Here is a 25,280-nt window from a genome sequence, read left to right on the forward strand (position 1 = left end):
GGTTAAGAAGGCATATGGTGTATTGTCCTTCATCAATCGTGGAATTGAATTTAGGAGCCGAGAGGTAATGTTGCAGCTATATAGGACCCAGGTCAGACCCCACTTGGAGTACTGTGCTCAGTTCCGGTCACCTCACTACAGGAAGGATGTGTAAACCATAGAAAGGGTGCAGAGGAGATTTACAAGGATGCTGCCTGGAACGTGGGTTGAGGGAACTCGGCCTTTTCTCCTTGGAGCAACGGAGGATGAGGGGGGACTTGATAGAGGTGTATAAGATGATGAAAGGCATTGATCGTGTAGCTAGTCAGAGGCTTTTTACCAGTGCTGAAATGGTTGCCACAAGAGGACATAGGTTTAAGGTGCTGGGGAGTAAGTATAGAGATGTCAGGGGTAAGTTTTTTTACTTAGAGAGTGGTGAGTGTGTGGAATGGGCTGCCGGAATTGGTGGTGGAGGCGGATACGATAGGGTTTTTTAAGAGACTTTTGGATAGGTACATGGAGCTGAGAAAAATAGAGGGCTATGGGTAAGCCTAGTAATTTCTAAGGTAGGGATATGTTCGGCACAGCTTTGTGGGCCAAAGGGCCTGACTGTGCTGTAGGTTTTCTATGTTTTCTAAATACAGGTGACCTCCACATTACAGAGGGGTTGCATTCCTAAAAAAATGCACGTATCACAATTTCTGTAATGCCAAACCCTATTTCTCATTGAAGCCCATGTGATAAGTGGAGATGGGTTCCTATGGGACGCTTTTCTCTCAACAGTAATATTTGTACTGCAGCTGCTGGTTTACAGCAGGGGGCCACTGAAGAGATTGCCTTGGCAGTTTCCACAGCAAATTTCTTAAGCGGTCAACAGCTGAGTTTGGAGACTCAAGGGACTGCAGACGCTGTAACAAGCCCCATAGCTTTGGCTATTGCACAAGGTTTTCTCCAACATCACGCCTTTGTAAAATACCAAGTTTTACACCCAGTGAAATTCCTTTGTGTGATCATTTAGGTTTACAACTTGCAATTAATATTACTGCATTTTCCTCCGCTCTTGCTCAATGTTTGGAGTTTCATCCTCAAATCAAACATGTTGGAGATTGTTACACGTGCCAATGGACAAGAAATGATAAGCTTAGGTCAGGTTTGGACTGGGCGTAGTCTGGTTGGAGCAGACCTCAAGTCCCATCCAGCTAGAAAGTGGTGTAGGACTTTGTAGAACGGTGTGGTCAAGCACGTGCTAAGCTGCATACAGACTGTGGACGGAAAGCATGGAGAAATTACCATTGTCGCACTCACAGAAGGTCCTGTGACATGTACAGAGATCATGTTAGGCATTCAAACAAGGAGCTCCAAATAAGACAGAGGAGATAAGAGAGCAGGTATGTCGAGAAATCACAGAGAGATGTAACAGCAATAGTAGAAGAGGATTTCAACTTCCCCAACACTAACAGGGATTGTTTTAGTATGAAAATCATTGAGGAAGTGGAATTTTTAAAGTCCATCTGGGAGAAGTTTTGAGCCACTGTGTAGATAGTCTGGCTATAGAAAGAGCAGTACTGGACCTAACCCTAGGGAATGTAGCTGGACAACTGGTTGAAGGATCAGAGGGAGAGCACTCTGGAGATGGAGACAGGAGCTGGCAAAAGGAGAGCGGGAGCAACTCCTTGCAGGTAGATCTAACTCTGACAAACGGGAGTCATTCAAAAGTGAAATAATGAGAGCACCGAGGCAAAGTGTTGCTCCAAGGATGGAACCTTCTGGTAGCAAGTCCAAGGAACCCTGGATGTCAAGGGCCAGATAAAGCAAAAAAAGGAAGCACATGGCAAGTACACAGAACTGAAAACGGGAGGTGAAAAATAAAATTACAAGGGCAATGAGGGGGTCATGAAACAAGATGAAGGAGGATCTGAAAGCATTTTATAAGTATGTTGAGGCGGTAACCAGGGAAAGAGCAGAGCCTGTTTGGGTACAAAATGGCAACGTGTGCATGAAGCCAGAGAAGACAAGTGAAGATACAACAGATAATTCTCATCTATACTCACTAAGCAATCACTAAGGTGATTGCAGTTGGAGAATTCTGGGAGAAGGGCTGTGAAATTCTAGAATATATCATCAATAAAACAGAGGAGATATTGGATGTCTTAGCGAGGTTAAATGTGGACAGATTCTGGCCTGATGAGATCCATCCTCGGCTGCTGGGGCAGGCAAGGGAGAGATTTTTAAATTTTCACTGGGCATGGGTAGGGTAAAGACTGGAGGACTATAAATGTGAACTTTTATTCTAGGTGGGAAGCAGGGATAAGCCGGGTAATTTCAGGCCTGTGAGTCTGACGTTAGAGGTAGGAAAGTTATTGGAAAAATATCCAAGGGTCAGGATTAATCTGCAATTGGAAGGACAGGGATTAATCAAAGATAATCAGGATGGCTTTGTTAGGAAAGAACTTGTTCGACTAATTTAATTGAATCTTTTGAAGAGATAACGGAGCATACTGATGAGGGCAGTGTTGATGTGGTTTGCATGGACTTCAGTAAGGCCTTTGACAAGATCCTATATGGGAAACAGGTCCAAAGCTCAGAGCCCATGGATTCATGGGAGTTAGCAAATTGGATCCAAATTTGGAAACACAAGAGACTGCAGATGCTGGGAGCTGGAGTAACAAACAATCTGCTGGAGGAACTCAGTGGGTCAGGCAGCATTTGTGGAGCCAGGGGATGGTCAATCATTTGGGTTGAGACCCTGCATCAGGAGTGAGAGTGGAGAGAAGGGAACCAGTGGGGGGAGGGGGGGCGCAGGAGCTGGCAAGTGATAGTGGATCCAGGAGAGGTAAGTGGCCCTCTTCTGGGGCAGAGGTGACCTGTACAAGAGGGACAGGTCGCACCTTAACTGGAGGGGAACCAATATCCTGGCCGGGAGGATCGCTAGTGCTACTTGGGAGGGTTTAAACTAGATTGGCAGGGGGAGGGAAACCAGAGCACCAGGTTGGAGTGTGGAGGGGTTGAGGGGAAGGTAGATGTCATGACCAGTATGTCTGTAAGAAAGAACAGACAGGAGCAAGGTAATAGACACGATGGGACAGATGGGTTGAAGGGCGTTTATTTTAATGCTGGGAATATTAAGGGTAAGAGTGACGAACTTAGAACATGGATCAGTACATGGAACTACTATGTTGCGGCCATTACAGAGATTTGGTTGAGAGAGGGGCAGGATTGGATGGTTAACGTTCCAGGGTTTCCACGTTTTAGAAAAGATAGAGAGGCAGCAAATGGGGGGCGGTGGGGCGGGGGGCAGTTGCACTGTTAATCAGGTGCACTCGGGGGGACATAATGGAGGGCTTATCCACTAAGTAAATGGTTAGAGCTCAGAAGTAAGAAAGGTGCAATCACTCTGGTGGGATTACACTACAAAGCCTCCAATAGCCACCGGGACATTGAGGAACAGATATGCAGGCAGATTAGGGAAAGGTGTAAAACCAACAAGGTTGTTGTTGTGGGTGACTTCAACTTCCCCAGTATAGTCTGGGACTTCCTTAGCGCAGGAGGTTTAGATGGGGCAGAATTTGTTAGATGCATCCAGGAGGGTTTCTTAAATCAATATGTAGATAGTCCAACAAAAGGGGGGACATACTGGACCTGGCGTTGGGAAATGAGCCTGGCCAGGTGACTGACCTTTCAGTGGGAGAACATTCACGTAATCACAGCTCCTTAAGTTTTAAGATGGCTATAGATATAAGATGGCTATTGAGCTTGTGGGGGAGTATTAAATTGGAGCAGGGCAAATTACGAGAGCATTAGGCAGAAACCAGGGAGAGTTAATTGGAACCAGCGGTTTTTGGGCAAGTCTACATCTGACACGTGGAGGTGTTCAAAGACCAACTGCACAGAGTAGAGGACAGGGATGTTCCAGTAAGATGGAAGGACAAGGATGGCAAGGTAAGGGAACCTTGGATGTTGAGAGAGCTGGTGAATTTAGTGAAGAAGGAAAAAAGAAGCATATGTAAGGTTTAGGAAGCTAAAATCAAATGGAGCCCTTTAAAGCAGCCGGAAAAAAACTCAAGAAGGGAATCAGGAGAGCCAGGAGGGGCCATGAAAAGTCCCTGGCAAGTAGGATTAAAGAGAATCTCAAGGCATTCTATACATACGTCAAGAGCAAGAGGATAACTATGGAGAGGGTAGGACCACTCTAGGATAAAGGACGGAAGATGTGCTTGGAGGTGGAAGACGTGGGTGAGGTCCTAAATGAGTATTTTGCATTGGAATTTACCAAGGAGAAGTACATGGAGGATAGTGAGATGAGTGTAGAGTGTGCTAATAGGCTCAGGCATTTTGAGATGAAGAAAGAGGTAGTGTTGGGTCTCTTGAAGAACCTTAAGGTGGATAAGTCCCCAGGACTTGATGGGATAAATCCCAGGTTATTGAGAGAGGCAAAAGATGAGAGTACTGGGGCCTTGACCAAGATCTTCATGTCCTTTCCAGCCACAGGCAAGGTCCCAGAGGACTGGTGAATAGGGAGCGATCACTCTTTTGGGAGTATTCTACAGACCCCCCCAATAGCAGCAGAGACACTGAGGAGCAGATTGGGAGGCAGATTTTGGAGAGGTGCAAAAAGAACAGGGTTGTTGTCATGGGTGATTTCAACTTCCCTAATATTGATTGGCACCTCCTTAGTGTGAAGGGGGTAGATGGGGCAGAGTTTGTTTGGTGTGTACAGGAAAGATTCCTGACACAGTATGTGGACAGGCCGACTAGAGGAAAGGCCATACTGGTACTAGGCAATGAGCCTGATCAGGTTTCAGATCTCTCGGTGGGAGAGCATTTTGGAGATAGTGACCATAACTCCTTGACCTTTACCATAGCCTTGCAGATGGATAGGAGCAGACGATATGGGAAAGTATTTAATTGGGGAGGGGGAATTATGATGCTATTAGGCAGGAACTTGGGAGTGTAAATTGGGAACAGATGTTCTTGGGGAAGTGCACAGCAGAAATGTGGAGGTTAAGGAATACTTGCATGGGGCTCTGGATAGGTTTGTCCCACTGAGCCAGGGTAAGGATGGTAGAGTGGAGGAAGTGGAGGGATATGTGGGAGGAAGGGGTTAGTTAGTCTTAGGCGTGGTTTAAAGGTCGGCACAACATGGTGGGCTGAAGGGCCTGTATTGTGTTGTATTGTTCTATGGTTCTATGGAACCGTGGTTGACAAGAGATGTAGAATATCTTGTCAAGAGGAAGAAAGAAACTTACCTGAGGTTTAGAAAGCATGGATCAGACAGGGCTCAGGAGAGTTACAAGGTAGCCAGGAGTGATCTTAAGAATGGACTTAGGAGAGCTAGATGGGGTCAGGTGACAGATCTATCGGTGGGTGAGCATTTGGGGGACAGTGACCACTGCCCCATAACCTTTAGCAATGTTATGGACAGGGATAGGAGCAAATAGGAAGGGAAGATATTTAATTGGGAAAAGGCGAATTATGAGGCTATAAGGCAAGAACTTGAGAGTGTAAATTGGGATGACATTTTTGAAGGGAAATGTACTATGGAGATGTGCTAGCTGTTCAGGGATCTTTTTCAGGATGTTAGGGATAAATTTGTCCCAGTGAGGCAGAGAAGGAATGGCAGGGTGAAGGAACAATGGGTGACATGAGACGTGGAACAACTAGTTAGGAAGAAGAAGGCAGCATACATTAGGTATAAGCAGCAAGGATCAGATAGGGCTCATGAGGAATATAGAGTAGCAAGGAAGGAACTTAAGAAGGGGCTGAAGAGAGCAAGAAGGGGACATGAAAAGGCTTTGGCGAGTAGGGTTAAGGAGTGAAGAGCGGAAGGATGGCTAGAGTAAAGGTAGGTCTGATTAAAGACAAAGGTGGGAGGATGTGCCTGGAAGCTGTGGAAGTGGGTGAGGTTCCAAGGAGAGGGGTCTTGATGACGTTGAGGACAGTGTTGGTAAGGGTAATGTTCTAGAGTATGTAGGTATCAAGAGAGAGGATGTGTGGGAGCTGTTAGAAAATATTAGGACAGATAAGTCCCCGGGGCCTGACAGAATATTCCCCAGGCTGCTTCGTGAGGCGAGGGAGGAGATTGCTGAACCGTTGGCTAGGATGTTTGAGTCCTTGTTGTCCACGGGAATGGTACCAGAGGATTGGAGGGTGGCGAATGTTGTCCCCTTATTCAAAAAAGGTAGTAGGGATAGTACAGGGAATTACAGACCAGTGAGCCTTACGTCTGTGGTGGGTAAGCTGTTAGAAAGGATTCTAAGAGATAGGATCTATGAGCATTTAGAGAATCATGGACTGATTAGGGACAGCCAGCATGGCTTTGTGAAGGGAAGATCTTGCCTCACAAGCTTGATAGGGTTCTTTGAGGAGGTGACCAGGAAGATTGATGAGGGTAGTGCAGTAGATGTGGTCTACATGGATTTAGTAAGGTGTTTGACAAAGTTCCACATGGTAGGCCTCTTCAGAAGGGCAGAGGCCAAGGGATCCATGGAGACTTGGCCGTGTGCATTCAGAATTGGCTTGCCTGTAGAAAGCAGAAGGTTGTGGTAGAGGGAGTGCATTCGGACTGGAGGGCTGTGACTAGTGGTGTCCCGTAGGGATCAGTTCTGGGACCTCTACTTTTTGTGATATTTATTAATGACTTGGATGAGGGGGTGGAAGGGTGGGTTAGCAAGTTTGCAGATGACACAAAGGTCGGTGGTGTTGTGGATAGTGTGGAGGGCTGTCGAAACTTGCAGAGGGATATTGATAGGATGCAGAGCTGGGCTGACAAGTGGCAAATGGAGTTCAATCTGGAGAAGTGTGAGGTAGTACTCTTTGGAAGGACAAACTCCAAGGCGGAGTACAAGGTTAATGGCAGGATTCTGGGCAATGTAGAGGAGCAGAGGGATCGGGGGGGTTCATATCCACAGATCCCTGAAAGCTGCCTCACAGGTGGATAGGGTAGTTAAGAAAGTTTATGGGATGTTAGCTTTCATAAGTCATGGGATCGAGTTTAAGAGCTGCGAGGTAATGATGCAGCTTTACAAAACTCTGGTTAGACCACACTTAGAGGACTGTGTCCAGTTCTGGTCCCCTCATTATAGGAAGGATGTGGAGGCGTTGGAAAGGATGCAGAGGAGATTTACCAGGACACTGCCTGGATTAGAGAATATGGATTATGAGGAGATACTAAAGGAGCTAGGGCTTTAGTCATTGGAGAGAAGGAGGATGAGGGGAGACATGATAGAGGTACACAAGATATTGAGAGGAATAGATAAGAGTGGACAGCCAGCGCCTCTTTCCCAGGGCACCAATGCTCAATACAAGAGGGCAGGGCTTTAAAGTAATGGGTGGGAAATTCAAGGGAGATATCAGAGGGAGGTTTTTAACCCAGAGAATGGTTGGTGCATGGAATGTGCTGCCTAGGGTGGTGATGGAGGCTGATATGTTGGCCAAGTTCACGAGATTGTTAGATAAACATACGGAGGAATTTAAAATAGAGGGAAATGTGGGACGAAGGGGTTAGATAGTCTTAGGTGTGGTTTGAAGGTTGGCACAACATGGTGGGCCGCAGGGCCTGTATTGTGCTGTATTGTTCTATGGTTCTATGGGCATGAGAAGTCCTTGGCATGTAGGATCAAGGAAAACCCCAAGGAATTCTACACGTATGTGGAGAATAAGAGAATGACTAGAGTGAGGATAGGACTGATCAGGGATAAAAGAGAAAACATGTGCCTGGAGTTGGAAGAGGCAAGGGAGGTCCTTAATGAGTACTTTGTTTCAGTATTCACCAGAAAGACCTTAACATTTGTGAGGATGGTGTACGACAGACTGATATACTAGGGCATGTCGATGTGAGGAAAGAGGATGTGCTGGAACTACTGAAAAACATTAGGATAGATAAGTCACCGGGGCTGGACAGGATATATCCAAGGTTATTACAGGAAGCTAGGGAAGAGATTGCTGCACCTTTGGCAATGATCTTTGCATCCTCACTGGCCACAGGAGTAGTGCCAGATGATTGGAGGGTGGAAAATGTTGTTCCTTTGTTTAAGAAAGGGAGTAGGGATAACCCTGGGAATTATAGACCAGTGAGTCTTACTTCAGTGGTGGGCAAATTACTGGAGAAGATTCTTAGAGACAGGATTTATGGGCATTTAGAGAAGCATAGGCTGATTAGGAACACTCAGCATGGCTTTGTGAGGGGCAGGTCATGCCTCACAAGCTTGATTGAATTCTTTGAGGATGTGACAAAGCACATTCACGAAGGTAGAGCAGTGGATGTGGTGTATATGGATTTTAGTAAGGTGCATGGGATCCACGGTGACTTGGCTGTTTGGATTCAGAATTGGCTTGCCCATAGAAGACAGAGGGTAGTGGTGGAAGGGTGTTATCCTGGCTGGAGGTCTGCGTTCTGCAGGGATCTGCACTACTCTGCTGTTTGTGATCTATATAAATGACTAGATAAAAATGTTAATGGGTGGCTTAGTAAGTTCACAGACGATACAAACATTGGCAGTGTTGTGGATAGTGTAGAAGATTGGCAAAGGATACAACAGGATATAGATCAGTTGCAAATATGGGTGGAGAAATGACAGATGGAGTTTAATCCGGCCAAGTGTGAAGTGATGCACTTTGGGAGATCAAATATAAAGGGACAGTACACTGTTAATGGTAAAACCCTTAACAGTGTTGATGTACAGAGGGATCATGGGGTCCAAGTCCATAGCTCCCTGAAATTGGCTGCACAAGTTGAGAGGGTGGTAAAGAAGGTGTATGGCGTGCTTGCCTTTATTAGTCAAGGTATTGAATTCAAGAGTCAGGAAGTTATGTTGCAGGTTTTTAAAACTCTAGTTAGGCCACATCAGGACTATTGCATTCAATTCTGGTTGAAGGATTTGGAGGCTGGAGAGGGTGCAGAAGAGGTTTACCAGGATGTTGCCTGGATTAGAGGGCATGTGCTATACGGATAAGTTGGACTAACTCCGGTTGTTTTCTCTGGAGCAGTGGAGGCTGAGGGGAGACCTGATAGAAGTTTATAAGACAATGAGAGGCACAGATAGAGTAGACAGCTGGTATCTTTTTCCTAGGGTCAAAATGTCTAATACCAGAGGGCATGCGTTTAAAGTGAGGGGGGTAAGTTCAAAGGAGATGTGCAGGGCAAGTTTTTTTAAAACACAAAGTGGTGGGTGCCTGGAATGTGCTGCCAGGGGTGGTGTTGGAGGCAAATACAATAGAGGTGTTTAAGAGGCTCTTAGATAGACGCACGAATGTAAAGAGAATGGAGGGATATGGACATTCTGTAGGCAGAAGGGATTAGTTTAGTTAGGTATTTAATTACTAGTCTAATTAGTTTGACACAACATGGTGGGCCGAAGGGCCTGTTCCTATGCTGTACTGGTCGATGTCCTGTGACAGGTTGATGGATAGATGGAGCTGGGTGAGGGGGAAGGGGTGCAAATAGCAACAGAGGCTGGGAGGTGACTTGTGGAGACGACAAAGGGATGTAGAATCCGATAAGAAAGAACCAGAGAACAATACAGCACAATATAGGCCCTTCGGCCCACCATGTTGTGCTGCCCTTCAAACCACACCTGAGACTATCTAACCCCTTCCTCCCACATATCCCTCCATCTTAAGTTCCTCCATATGCTTATCTAACAAGCTATTGAACTTGCCCAACGTATCCGCCTCCACCACCACCCCAGGCAGCACATTCCATGCACCAACCACTCTCAGGGTAAAAAACCTCCCTCTGACATCTCCCTTGAACTTTCCACCCATTACCTTAAAGTCACGCCCTCTTGTACTGAGCATTGGTGCCCTGGGAAAGAGGCGCTGGCTGTCCACTCTATCTATTCCTCTCAATATCTTGTATACCTCTATCATGTCTCCTCTCATCCTCCTCCTCTCCAATGAGTAAAGCCCTAGCTCCTTTAGTCTCTCCTCATAATCCATACTCTCTAATCCAGGCAGCATCCTGGTAAATCTCCTCTGCACCCTTTCCAACGCCTCCACATCCTTCCTATAATGAGGGGACCAGAACTGGACACAGTCCTCTAAGTGTGGTCTAACCAGAGTTTTGTAAAGCTGCATCATCACTTCACGGCTCTTAAACTCGATCCCCCGACTTATGAAAGCTAACATCCCATAAGCTTTCTTAACTACCCTATCCACCTGTGCGGCAACTTTCAATGATCTGTGGATATGAACCCCCAGATCCCTCTGCTCCTCCACACTGCCCGGAATCCTGCCATTAACCTTGTACTCCGCCTTGGAGTTTGTCCTTCCAAAGTGTACCACCTCACACTTCTCTGGATTGAACTCCATCTGCTACTTCTCAGCCCAGCTCTGCATCCTATCAATATCCCTCTGCAAGTTTCGACAGCCCTCAACACTATCCATAACACCACGAATCTTTGTGTCATCTGCAAACTTGCTAACCCACCCTTCCACCCCCTCATCTAAGTCGTTAATAAATATCACAAAAAGTAGAGGTCCCAGAACTGATCCCTGCGGGACACCACTAGTCACAGCCCTCCAATCCGAATGCACTCCCTCCACCACAACCCTCTGCTTTCTACAAGCAAGCCAATTTTGAATCCACACGACCAAGCTTCCCCGGATCCCTTGGCTCTGACCTTCTGAGAGGCCTACCATGTGGAACCTGGTCAAACGCCTTACTAAAATCCATGTAGACCACATCCACTGCACTACCCTCATCAATCTTCCTGGTCAGCTCCTCAAAGAACCCTATCAAGCTTGTGAGGCAAGATCTTCCCTTCACAAAGCCATGCTGGCTGTCCCTAATCAGTCCATGTTTCTCCAAATGCTCATAGATCCTATCTCTTAGAATCCTTTCCAACAGTTTATCCACCACAGACGTAAGGCTCAACGGTCTGTAATTCCCTGTACTATCCCTATTACCTTTTTTGAATAAGTGGACAACATTCACCACCCTCCAATCCTCCGGTACCATCCCCGTTGACGACAAGGACTCAAAGATCCTAATCAATGGTTCAGCAATCTCCTCCCTCGCCTCACGAAGCAGCCTGGGGAGTATTCTGTCAGGCCCCGGGGACTTATATGTCCTAATATTTTCTAACAGCTCCAACACATCCTCTCTCTTAATATCTACATACTCTAGAACATTACCCTCACCTACACTGTTCTCAGCATCATCAAGATCCCTCTCCTTGGTGAATACTGAAGAGAAGTATTCATTGAGAACCTCAACCCACTTCCACAGCTTCCAGGCACATCCTCCCACCTTTGCCTTTAATCGACCTACCTTTACCCTAGCCATCCCTCTGCTCTTTATGTATGAGAAAAAAGCCTTGGGATTCTCCTTAACCCTACTCGCCAAAGCCTTTTCATGTCCCCTTCTTGCTCTCCTCAGCCCTTTCTTAAGTTCTTTCCTTGCTACTCTATATTCCTCACGAGCCCAGTCTGATCCTTGCTGCTTACACCTTATGTATGCTGCCCTCTTCTCGCTAACTAGTTTTTCCACCTCTCTCGTCACCCACTGTTCCTTCACCCTACCATTCCTTCTCTGCCTCACCGGCACAAATTTACTACTAACATCCTGCAAAAGATCCCTGAACATCGACCACATCTCCATAGTACATTTCCCTTCAAAAATGTCACCCCAATTTACACTCCCAAGTTCTCGCCTTATAGCCTCATAATTCGCCTTCCCCTAATTAAACATCTTCCCGTCCTCTTTGCTTCTATCCCTGTCCATGACAATTCTAAAAGTTATAGAGCAATGGTCACTGCCCCCCAAATGCTTACCCACCGATAGATCTATGTGGCCGAAGGGCCTGAATTGTGCTGTAGGTTTTTCTGTTTCTAAGGGTGTGTGCAAGAGGCCCTGGGTAGATCAGAAGGAGAAAGGAACAGACAGAGTGCAGCTTACCTGAAACTGGAGAAGTCAATGTTCGGCTGAAATCCTTTAACCTTGAAACCACACCATTCAATCTTACCTGCACTCTCTGTTGGACCTTCAACCCTTTCTAATGTGTGATGTCACAACCAATATTTTGTTTGGATACAACGGCTCAACTCGTCCATGCTGACCAAGGTGCCTTCCTGAGCCAGTCCCATTTGCCCGCATTTAGCCCATATCCCTCTAAAGCTCTCCTATCTGTGAACCTATCTAGATGTCTCTTAGACACTGTAATTGTACCTACTTCTACCACTTCCTCTGGTAGCTCATTCCATATACCCACCACCCTCTGTGTGAAAAAGTTACCTCTCGGGTCCACTTTAAATCATTCACCCCCCCCCCCCCCCCAACATTAAGCCAATACTCTCTAGTTTAGACTCCTCTACCCTGGGGAAAAGACTGTGACCATTCATCTTATCCATGTCCCTGATGATTTTATAGGTCACTCCTCGGCTTCCTACACGCCAGGGAAATCATCCCAGCCTACCCAGCCTCTCCTTATAACTCAAGCCCTCAAGTTCCACTGACATCCTTCTGAATCCTTTCTGCGTTCTTTCCAGCTTACTAAACAGGGCGACCAGAACTGCACACATTCCACGTGTGGTCTCACCAGTGTCTTGTACAGTTGTAACATGACGTTCCAACTTGTTGTAACAACGTTGATTCATGGCGTATCAAGTGAATCATGTTCCAGCTTATGGTGCATCTGTGATGACCCAGTCAAATTAGAAATCCAACACTCACTTTCCTTTCAGTAGAGCCCACTACTTAAATGATCCTTCTTGCAGACATGTTCCATTTTTGAAGGGCTGACATTAAATGTAAACACGGGCAGTAATACCTGCAGAATCCAAAGATGTACCAGTAGGTCCAGCACTCCCATCTCTCAAACACAAAAGAAGGACAGACAGATGGAACCCTGCAATGAGCTGTAACAGCTGCAGCACAAATCAAGGAAGAATTGTGGGGAATTATCTCACACTCACACACACACACACACACACACACACACACACACACACACACAGAGTCTCTCGCTCTCTCTCTCAGAGCCACATATCTTGTTAATGGTGAACATCCTCCATGTATTTAATGATGCCTCAGCTTAATAAAGCATCCCATGTGCCTCTCAATCGCCTGAACTATGTTATTCTACTTTTGGGATCTATAGACATACATTCTGCTGCTTGTTTTTAGCATTGTATCATCCTTTTGCCTTGTTTACCCTCCCACTAATGCAAGTCATGCATCACCTCACACTTGTCCAGAGTTAATTCCACCTGCCATTTTTTGCCCATTTGACCTGTCAATTGATATTTTCTGACATCTTTGCTTATCATTAACCAACCTTTCTATTCCCTTCCAAGGAAGGGAGTCAGGCACATCTGAGGGCATCTCCCTCCACACTGTGCCTCCATGTTGGAAAATGGTGAGGGGTGAATGTAGCTCTGAGGAGTCCGACCAGAGCCAAGGTCACAGTACCCTGGGGGCTCAACTGCCCAAAGGGGAGAAGCAGGAGTCCAAGTGCATGAGTGGGAGGAGAAAAGACAGCCATTTCTGCAGCTGCATAAGTGAATCTAGGATGGTGTGTTGTTTCTTTTGTGAAAGGGTCAGTAGATGGAGAGAATAAACAGCCAGATGGATGAGGGATGTGGTTCCACAACATGAATTTAGGGAGCGAGATCACAATTAAAGAGCAGGACTTGTAAATTTGTAATCTCTGGATTACTTCCAGTGCCACATGCTATAGTGACCATAGGAATAGGATGGTCAGGAGAACGTGTGGCTAAATGGATGATGTAGGAGGGAATGCATTAGATTTCTGGATCACTTGAACACGTCCCCAGAAACAGTTCCAGTTGCACATGTTGCAACTGAACCAGAACGAATCCAACATTCTTACAGGCAGATCGACTGGTGCTGTTGGCAAGAGTTTAAACTAATTTGGCAGGGAATGGGCCGCAGAGTAGTTGGAGAGTTGGCGCAGTGGGTGGGGGGGGGGGGGGGGGGGGGGGGGGGGGGGGGGGGGGGGGGGGGGGGGGGGGGGGGGGGGGGGGGGGGGGGGGGGGAGGTTGCGTGCTGGGAAACTAAGTCAGTCCAGTAGGCAGAGCAGACAAGGTGTGAAAAGGCCTGTGGGAGGAATATAATGCTAAACTGCATCTATTTTAATGCAAGAAATCTGACCAATAGGGCAAATGAACTGAGTGATGATCAACACAGGGAAATATGATATTATTGCTATCACAGGGAAATGGCTCAAAGAAGGGCAGGATGGTGACTCAACATTTCAGGTGTTGCAGGTGGGAGGGTGGGCAATGTAAAAAAGGTAACATTACAATTCCTGCAGTAACCAGGGGGGATTTGTAGAAAGCTCTTCAAATGAGGTCATACGGATCGAGCTGAGGAACATAAAGGGGCAATCACGTTACTGGAGGTATATGGCAGGCCTCCTAATGCTCAGCAGGAGATAGAGGGGCAGATATGCAGATAAATCAAAGGTCAATGGAAGAGCAATAGGGTGATAGAAGTTGGGGATTTCAACTTCTCAATTTGAATTGGGATTGTTTTAATGTGAATGGTGTAGACAGGGTTGAACTTTTTAAAGTGAGTCCAGGAGAGCATTTTGAGCCACTGTTTTGTCCCAGGGAATAGAGCCAGGCAAGTGGTTGAAGAGCATTTTGGGGATAGTGACCATAACTCTGGAAGATTCAAAGTAGTTATGGAAAAGGATAAGGATGGTCTGGAAATTAAGAATCGGTGGAAGGGTGATTTCAGTCTCATAAGACATGACCTGAAAAAGCAGACAGGGAGCAGCTATTTGCATATAAGTCAATATCCAACAAGTGTCAGTCATTCAAAAATGAAAAATGGGAGCTGAAGGCCAATGTGTTCCCGTGAGGTGGGGGCAAGGTAAAGAGAGATATCAAAGGCTGTATTAGGAAAAGCAATCACTCAGGAAAATTTGAAGTAGAGCTCAAAAATAAGAGGGCGCAATCACTCTGATGGGGTTAGACTACAGGCCACCCGATAGCTACCAGGAGATGGAGAAACATACGTAGACTGGTTATGGAAAGATGTAAAAGCAACAGGGTTGTCATAGTGCATGACTTAAACTTCCCCAACAATCACTGGGATTTCCTTAGTATGAGAGGCTGAGATGGGGCAGAAGTTTTTCAATATATTCAAGAGGGTTTCTTAAAACAGTACGCGGATAGTCCAACGAGAGGAGGGACCATACAGGACCTTGTTTTGGGAAACGTGCCTGGCCAGGTGACTGGCCTTTCAGTGAGAGAGCATTTTGGGAACAATGATCACAACTCCTTAAGCCTTAAGGTAGTTATGAATAAGGATAAGGCTGGACCTTATGGGAAAGAACTGAATTGTGTGAAGGCAAATTACAACATTATTAGATGGCAGCTGGGGTAAGTTAATTAGGAGCAGTTGCTATCGGACATGTCCACATCTGACATGTGGGGGTTGTTTAAAGACCTGCTGATCAGAGTTCAGGACCGGCATGTTCCGGTGGGGAGGAAGGACGAGGATGGCAGGGTAATTGAACCTTGGATGTCGAGAGAGGTTATGAATTTATTCAAAAATATAAAGGAAGATTATGTGAGGTTTAGGAAGCTAAAATCAGACAGGGCCCTTGAGGAATATAGAGATAGCAGGAAAGAGCTCAAGCAGGGAATAAGGAAGGCCAAAACAGGCCATGAAATGTCCTTGGCAAGTAGGATTAAAGAGGCAGTGTGTACACATCAAAAACAAGAGGATAACTAGGGAGATGGTAGGTCCACTTAAGGATAAAGGAGGGAATTTCTGCTTGGAGTCAGAGGATGTGGGCAAGGTACTAAATGAGTACATTGTGTCGGTATTCACCAAGGAGAAGAACATGAAGGACAGTGAGAGCAGTGTGGGGCACGCTGATGTCTAGGGCATGTTGAGATCAGGAAGGAGGTGATGCTGGGTCTTTTGAAGGGCATCAAGGTGGATAAGTCCCCAGGGCCTGATGGGATATATCCCAGGTTATTGAACGAGGCGAGAGAGCAGATTGCTGGGGCCTTGACAAAGATCTTTGTATCCTCACTAGCAACAGGAGAGGTGCTAGAGGACTGAAGAGTAGCCAATGTTGTTCCTTTGTTCAAGAAGGGAAATAAGGATAATCCAGGAAATGATAGGCTGGTGAGCCTCACATCAGTGGTAGCTAAGCTATTGGAATGGATTCTTAGGGATAGGATTTACACGCATTTGGATAAACATGGCCTGATTAGGGGAAGTCAGCACATCTTTGTGCAGGGCAGGTCATGTCTTACAAACTTTTACAAACAAGTTTTTTTGAGGAGGTGACAAAGGTGATTGATGAGGTTAGGGCAGTGGGTGTTGTCTACATGGACTTTAGTAAGGCATTTGACAAAGTCCCCATAGTAGGCTGATCAAAAGGTTGAGATACACGGGATCCACAGTAACTTGGTAGTTTGGATTTAGAATTGGCTTGCCCATAGTCAGAGTGATACAGCACAGATACAGGCCCTTTGGCCCAACCAGTCCATGCCGACCACGGTGCCCACTCAGCTAGTCCCAATTCCCTGCGTTCGGCCCATATCCTTCTAAGTCCCGCCCCTCCATGTACCTATCCAGATGCTTCTTAAATGATACTGTTGTACCTACCTCAACCACTTCCATACACTCATTCCATATACTCGCCACCCTCTGCGTGAAAAGTTGCCCCTCAGGTCCCTTTTAAATCTTTCCCCTCTCATCCTAAATCTATGCCCCCTGGTTTTGAACTCCCCCACCCTGGGAAAAGACTGTTACTGTCAACCTTATCAATGCCTCTCATCATTTTAAACAGCTCTATCATGTCACCCTTCATCCTCCTACGTTTCAAGGAATAAAGACCTAGCCTAGCCAACCTCTCCCTATAACTCTGGCCCTCTAGTCCTGGCAACATCCTCGTAAATCTTCTCTGAACTCTTTCCAGTTTAAACTCATCTTTCCTATACATGGTGACCATAGGTCCATAGCTCCCTGAAAGTGCTCCAAGTGCAGCCTCACCCACAACTCATACAACTGCAACATCAAGTCCCTTCTCCTATACGCAATGCCCTGACTAATGAAGGCCAGCGTGCTAAACACCCTGTCTAACTGTGACATCACTTTCAATTAACGACGTCCCTCTGTTCCATTCCACTCCCTAGTGCTTTACCATACGTCCTACTCTGGTTTGACTTTCCAAAATGCATTATCTGTATTGATATCCATTTGCCAGTCCTCATCCCACTTCCCTAACTGATCAAGATCCCCCTGTAATCTACGATAACCTTCTTCACTATTAACAACAACAACTAATTTCGTGTCATTTGCAAACTTACTGATCAATAGAAGACAGAGGGTAGTGGTTGAAGGGTGTTATTCTGGCTTGGAGGTCTGTGACCAGTGGTGTTCTGCAGTTCTGGGACCTCTGTTGTTTGTGATGTACATAAATGACTTGGATTAAAATGTTGGTGGGTGGGTTAGTAAATTTGCAGATGATACAAAGATTGGTGGAATTGTGGACAGTGTAAGGGGCTGTGAAAGGACACAGTAGAATATAGATAATTTACAAATATGGGTGGAGAAATTGCAGATGGAGTTTAATCCAAGAAAGTGTGAGGTGTCGCACTTTAAGAGGTCAAAGGTAAGGGGAAAGTATACAGTTAATGACAGGACCCTTAACAGCATAGATGTACAGAGGGATCTTGGGGTCCAAGTCCATAGCTCCCTGAAAGTGGCCATGGATGTAGCAGCTACCATCGGGCAGGAGGTAGAGAAGCCTGAAATCCCACACCACCAGGTTCAGGAACAGCTGATTTCCTTCAACCATTCAATTCTTGATGCAACCTGCACAACCCTAATCACTATAGTGTAGCAACACTATGACCACTTTGATCACTTTGCACTAATATGGACTTTTTTTTTGTTCTAATTGTGTTCTTTCTTGTAAAGATTGTGTAAAATTTGTTAATTTATGTTTCTCTTGTGAATGCTGCTTATACGATGCTATGTGCCTGGGATGCTGCTGCAAGTAAGTTTTTCATTGCACCTGTGCACACATGGACTTGTGCACATGACAATGAACTCGACTTTGACTTTGACATGCTTGCCTTCGTAGGTCGGGGCACTGAGTACAAGTCAGACAACTATATTAAACTTTGGTTAGGCTGCACTTGGAGTATTGTGTACAATTCTCGTTGCCCCATTACGGGAAGGATGTGGAGGCTTTAGAAAGGGTGCAGAAGTTTACCAGGATGCTGCCTTGATTAGATGGTATGTGCTATAAGGAGAGGTTGGACACACTTGGGTTGTTTTTTCTGGAGCAGCAGAGGCTGAGGGGAGACCTGATTGAAATTTATAAGATTATGAGAGGCATAAATAGGGTGCACGGTCAGAATCGTTCTCCCAGGGTAGAAATGTCAAGTACTAGAGGTCATGCATTTAAGGTGGGGGTGGGGGGGGTTGGGCAGAAGTTTAAAGGAGATGTGCAGGGCAAGTTTTTTTTTGTATACGGAGAGTGGTGGGTGCCTGGAATGGGATGCCACAGTGAACAGTGGAAACAGATACAACAGTGCTGTTTAAGAGGCTGTTGGGTAGACACATAAATATGCAGGGAATGGGGGAGTAGGATCATGTGCAGGCAGAAGAAAATTTGTTTGATTCAGCATTGTGTTCGGCACAGACATCGTAGGCCGAAGGGCCTGTTCCTGTGCTGTACTGTTCTGCATTTCATGTTCTTAGTCATATGGCAAGTGAAGAGGTGAAAAGTGGGGAGTCCATTCAGAAGTATCGAAGTGTGAGGAGGAGCAGGTACTTAAAAGAAGAAATTAGAGAACAAAGAAGGATCAGAAAATATCACTGGTGGAAAAGAGTAAGGAAAATCCCAAAGCATTTTAGAGTCATAGAGTCCTACAGCACAGAAATCGGCTCTTTGAACCACCGTCCATGCTGACCTTCAAGTGCCTAAATACTAATCCCATTTACCAATACTTGGCCCTTAACCTTTGATGCCTTGGCATTTTAAGTGCTCATCCAGTGTTGTGAAGCCAGTACCACCCACTCGAGCAGCGTGTTCCAGATTCCAACCACCCTTTGGATAAAATGTTCTTCCTCAGGCCCTTCTGAACCACTTACTCTTTACCCTAAACCTATGCCCTCTGGTAACACCCTGGTGAATCTACTCTGCTCCCCCTCCAGTGCAACCTTGTCCTTTCTACAGTGTAGCAATGAGAACTACACACAATACTCCAGCTACGACCTAACCAAAGTTTTACAAATTTGTATCACAACCACCATGCTCTTTTCCATGCCCCAGCCGGTAAGGCCAAGAGTCCCCTGTGCCTCCTTCACTACCTTTTCTACCTGTGCTGTCACCCTTAGCAATGCACAGTCTTGAAGACCAAGGTCCCTCTGGGCCTCAATACACCCATCGCCTTCCCATTCACAGTGCAAACCCTGTGATGCGCCCCTGGTCACAGGCTTCCAGTCACAAAAGCAACCGCCATCATCATCCTCTGCATCCTGTTACAAGGCCAACTTTGAAACCAACAAGGTCAATTTGTCTTGGATCCCGTGGGCTCTGCTTGGGCCAGCCTTCACTATGGGACTTATCAAAGGCTACTGAAGTCTACATCGACTACATCAACTACGCTGCTCCCATCAATACATCTTGTAACTTCTTCAAAATCTCGAATTTATCAGACAGGATGCTCACCTATCCCTGATCTACCTCTGTCTTTCCAGGTATAAATTAATCCTGTCCCTTAAAGTTATTTCCAATAACTTCTTAACATTAGACTTACTGGCATGTAACCACATTTGTTGTCCTTTAGTCACCTGGCACCTCACCTGTGACCAGCAGAGATTTAAAAATCTGTCAGAGCCCCAGTAATCTCCTCCCTTCCTCCCATTGGGCCTCAGGGATTAAACCAACTTTAAACTCTCTAAGACAATTAATATGTCTTTTTTAATGTTAATACATCCTAAAATATCCCCATTCCTCTCCCTGAAATCTGCAACTACAACGTCTTTCTCCATAGTGAACACAGATGAGCCGATCCGTGTTGGGGTGTGTTTGTGACTGGAACCCTGTGACCAGTGGTGTACCCTTACTCAGACTAAAACAGAAATGCTGAAAAAAACTCAGCCAGTCAAGTAGCAAATATGGAAATATGCAAATATGGAAAGAGAAACAATCAACATTTTGGGTCAGCGACCTTTCCTCAGAACTGGGAAGGGTCTGAGAGGTCAGGTTCAAGTTCTTCTTCAGTTCTGAGGAAGGGTTCCTGACCCAAAATGTTGACTGGTTTCTCTTTCCACAGATGCTGCTTGGTTAGCTGAGGTCTTCCAGCATTTCCCTCTTTTTTTCAGATTCCAGCACCTGCAGTTTTACTTGTTTTCCATTACTGGTACACCCTTACTGTTTGTTTATTAGATTAATGGCTTGGATATGAATGATGGAGGTATGATTACAGATTACTCAAAATTTATGTTGTTGTTGATAATGAGGAGAATAGTCTTAGGTTACAGATCCTATTGACCCCTTGATATCGATCATTCTGTAACCCAAGTTGGTCAGAGCGATGGCGAGAACGGAATTTAATCCTGATAAGTGCAAAGTGATGCATTTTGGAAAGACTAATAAGGGAAGGGCATACATAATTCTCCATAAGGTCCTACCATTTACTGAGGAAGAGAGGGACCTTGGGGATTCCTGGAGGTGGTGAAGAAGGCACATGTGACACTTGCTTTCGTTAGCTGGGACACAATATAAGAGCAGTTGTACAACTTCATAAAACATTGGTTAGGCTACAGCTGGAATATTGTGCACAGCTCTGGGCACCACACTATAGCCTGGGAGGGAACATTCCAGTTATGGGGAGTGACTGAATATGCTCCCTTTGTTTTCCTTGGAGCAGAGGAGGGAGCTGACCGCAGTAGACAAAATTGTGAGAGGCATAGATAGGGTGCAAAATAAGGAACTTTTCCCCATGGCAGAGGTGTCTAAGACCAAAGGGCATAAGTTTAATGGAGGACTAAGAGATTTAGAGGTGATCTGAAGAAGGATTTTTTCAACCAGAAGGTGACTGCAATCTGTAGTGCACTTCCTGGGAAGGTGGGAGAGGTATGTACTCTCATAACATTTAAGCAGCATCTGGACAAGGTCTTGATTCACCAAGGCATGGTAGGCTACAGACCAAGCGCTGCTGTGGGATTAGTACAGCTGGGTACTTGACATGGACATGGTGGGACAAAGGGCCGGGCTTTTGTGCTGTTGGACCCGATGACTTGTGTAGCATGAATGTTACTTACCACTTCACAATTCTGGACACAGAAGACATCCCATCCGCAGGACTGAAGACCTGTGCTGCAAAACTAGCTGCTCCTCTCATTAAGCTTTTCCGGTATTTACGTCACTGGCATCTACCCAAGAATATGGAAGATTGCCCAGCTATATCCCATTCAAAAGCAGGAGGACAAGCCCAATTTGTCTAATTACCACCAATCAGTCTATTCTCAGTTATCAGCAAAAAGGGGGAAGCCATCGTCAACAGGACTATCAGGTAGCAGTTGCCAATAACCTCCTCACTTGGCTCCAGTCATCTCAGTCTCAGTCCAAACATGGACCTAGGAGCTGCATTCCAGAGGCAAGGTAAGCATTGCTTCCCTTGACACAAGACAGCAGTTGACTGAGTGTAGCATCAAGGTGCCCTGGTAAAAAGGACATCAAAGGGAAAGCACTCCAGCGGCTGGACTATACCTCATGCGTGGGTGGTTGAGGATGTCGAATTTCACTCACTCCAGCCCTCGGACAGCACTGCCAGAGTTTTCAGGGCAGTATTCGACCCAGTCACCTTCCATTGCTTCATCAGTGACCTCCCTTCCAGCGACACAGGGGGACTGCAGGTGATACAGCTGTCACACAGCTCAGCACCCTGGGTACAATAATGACCTCCAGTACTGTCTGTGTGGAGTTTGCATGTTTATCCGTTGATCATGTGAGTTTCTCCAGGTGTTCCAGTTTCCTCCCAGATCCCAAACGGGTGCTACTGTTAGATGGATTGGCAACTGTAAAATTGCCTCTGGAGTAGGTGGGTAGCTGGAGAATCCATGGACTTTAGGGTGGGCAAATGTGAGAGGACATTACAGGGGAACAAATGAAGGAATGGGACTGATGGGACTTATCTAAGAAACAGCAAACACTCAATGGGCTGAATGGCTTCCAGGGCTGTAATTATGAGAAGCAGGAAGGATAGGTCAGAAATGAGGATATTCACTGTCATTGCACTCACAGCTGCTCAGCAAATGAAGCAGCTCAAACCCAACACAGCAGGACCAAGACAACATTCAAGCAGGGGCTGATATGCAGCAGGTAACAATGAAGCACTGAAGTACTGGTTAATGACGACCTCCAACAGCAGAGAATCGAACCACCTACCAATGAAATTCATAGTCACTGAGCCATGCAGCAGACCATATCTCTACCAATCGTTGAGTGTCCATCTATACTAATTCCAGTTTCCAGCACCTATGCCATGATTTGGTAATTCAATGGCACTAGGCTTGCTGAGTTCTCACCATCAGTATCCTGGTGGTCACCACTGATCAGAAACTCAGCTGGACCAACCACATAAGTACCAGAGCTACAAGAGAAGGTCAGAGACTGTCTATCCTGCAGCAAATATCCAAGTTTTTCCAGCATGGATAAGGCACCAATCGGGAGTGTAATCAATATTCTCTACTTGCCCAACAACTCTCATGAAGTTCAACACCGTCCAGGACAAAGCAGGTCACTTGAGTGGCATCCCATCCACTGCCCTAACCATTCATTCACTCCAACACTGACTCACAGTGGCAGCATGGTACACCATTTACTAAATGCACTGTTGTTACTCCCCCATCATGGTGGGCTGTACTGTTCAATGTTCTATAAACACTTTTCACAGTTTTAGAACATTTTATACATGCTTGTTGCTCCTGTTGAGTACTATCTGCTGTCCTTCATCAGAGGTTAGCCATTCAATGAGGATCAGGGAGTAAGTGCGGTGAATACTTACTGGTGGCCAAGAGTATGGATGGTGGTGGGGTGGCACAGTAGATGGTGGTGGGGTGGTGGGATGTGGCTTCACTTCTTACATCTGGGCTCAGAAGGATGGCCCACCATACAACTGCCTGTCCCTCAGCAGCAGAGCAGGCTGACTCCCTGAAACTTCTACAGGGCATCTACTAATTTTCTCCTTCTCTGGCAAACGCTGACACAACCCAACTACATGTGTGCACCTGCACGCTCACCTTACGAATGACCTACCTGCAGAAAGTGAATATCCACCAGTAAGTACTGCATGGCCATTGTTCAAATAAGAAGAAGAGAAGAGCAACTGAGGCACTACTGTGGGCTCCAATAGCTGAGGTAACATTTATAGGAAAGTGGCAAAAAAATTCAATGCTTCGCAGATACCACAGAAACAGAGCACCACGTCCCAGTCCCTGATGGGCTAACATACAATTCTCATCAGGTGGTACAGCACAGGAGGCAGCTACTCTGCTCATCATCCACGCGCCAGCACTTGGGTCTGACTATCCAATTAGACCAATTCCCCAATCTTTCCCATTGTCCTAATTTTTTTTTCTCTCCTTCAAGTATTCACCCAATTGTCTGCTGAAAGACATTGTTGACTATATTTTTATTCTCTTTCTGGGAGAAAGTCCTACCTTAGTCCCAAGTCCCTTGTATAATCAGGTTTCCAATGCACACAGTGATAGATGTTTAAATATGCCAGTCTGGTGAGCACCCTGGCCCTGTGGTGGTTCCCACCCCCTCTCACTCTCACTCACACCAACTCCCACCCAACAACTGCTGCTAGAAAAGAACATTTTTGTAGCACATTATCTGTACCCTACATATCAGACTTCCATCAGTGGGAAAGCTGAATAATCAAGGACAATAACATAAATAATTTCCTGAAAATCCACAGGTTACAAATACTGGGGAATTGGTCCAATTGGATGGTTGGTACTAGCACAGTGATGTTGGGCTGAGTGGCTGCCTCCTATGCTGCATCACGTAATGAGTTTAGCCAGGGCCAAGATCCCAGCACCAAGGGGAGTTCAGCTGCACAAGGGGGAAGGAGCAGGGTCCAAGGGTGAGTGATTGAAGACTCAATAGTGAGGGGAATAGACAGGAGATTCTGTGGCTGCAAACATGAATCCAGGACGGTGTGTTGCCTTCCTGGTGCCAGGGTGAACGGACAGTTGCAGGATATTCTAAAAGGGGAGGGTCATATTGGTACGAATGACAGAGGTAAAAAGAGGGATCGGCTGCTGCATCATGAATTTAGAGAGCTAGGTAGCAGGTTACTGAGCAGCACCTCTATGGTTGTAATCTGTGGATTACTTTCAGATTATGACAGGGTTCCATACCCGAGAACTGCTCGCACTCAAACAGTTTGCAAATTGGAAATGAGGACAATAAGAACATGGGCCAACCAAGGGCAACATAGAACATGGACCAGTACAGCACAGGAACAGGCCCTTCGGCCCACAATGTTGTGCCCAACTAATTAAACGTCTAACTAAACTAATCCCTTCTGCCTGCACAAGGCCCAATCTAAGAGCATATCTAAGAGCCTTTTAAACGCCGCTGTTGTATTTACCTCCACAACCTGGCAGTGCATTCCAAGCACCTACCACCCTCTGTGTAAAAAGAGTTGCCTTGCACATCTCCTTTGAACTTACCCTTCTTGCCTTAAATGCATGCCCGCTAGTATTAGACATTTCGACTCTGGGATAGATATTGCTATGAACCAAGTTCCCAGAGCCCCACAGCAGCCAGCAAATCCAAGCCGCCAGTCTCCCAAATATTCATTTGTATCTACAGGCTGTACATGAGTCAAGTGTTCTTCACTTGGAGATGAGCTGTAGAAGGATAGGCCGGATGGCTATGTGAGTAAGGGGACAGTGTCAGAGGGCGGCTTTAGATTTTTGGATCATGGGACAGTTTCTGGGAAAGGTGAGGTTTGTACAACCTGGATGGCTGCACCTGAACTAGAAATGATCCAACATCATTTTGGTGAGGTTGGCTGGTATTGCTGGAAAGGTAAAACTAATTTGGCAGGGGAATGGAACACAACAGTTGTGCTATTAGAGGGCAGATAATGTCAAATGTAGAAAACTAAGTCAGTCCAGTAGGTAGAGCAGACATGGGTGTGACAAAACATGAGGGAGAAATGCAAGGCTAAATTGCAAGTATTTTAATGCACGGGTTTGACTAGTAACGTGGATGAATTTAGATTGTTGATTAGCACATGGGAATATGATATTGTTCTGATCACAGAGGCAATGGGTA

The 25,280-nt window shown here is 46.0% G+C and overlaps 1 protein-coding gene across 8 annotated transcripts in view; it reads right to left on the minus strand.

The window, feature by feature from the left end:
* tmem107l (transmembrane protein 107 like) overlaps positions 1-25,280 on the minus strand; it is a 56,738-nt gene that overhangs the window by 3,613 nt on the left and 27,845 nt on the right. For 6 of the 8 annotated variants that reach the window (XM_052040121.1, XM_052040126.1, XM_052040128.1 and 3 more), the window contains one exon: positions 23,244-23,340. In XM_052040121.1, the coding sequence (XP_051896081.1) occupies positions 23,244-23,340 (97 nt within the window). Of the gene's footprint in view, positions 1-12,746; positions 12,844-23,243; positions 23,341-25,280 lie in introns of all 8 variants that reach the window. The other 2 variants (XM_052040122.1, XM_052040125.1) reach the window with 1 other exon arrangement.

This window comes from Pristis pectinata, chromosome 27, assembly GCF_009764475.1.
Source record: "Pristis pectinata isolate sPriPec2 chromosome 27, sPriPec2.1.pri, whole genome shotgun sequence".
NCBI lineage: Eukaryota > Metazoa > Chordata > Chondrichthyes > Rhinopristiformes > Pristidae > Pristis > Pristis pectinata.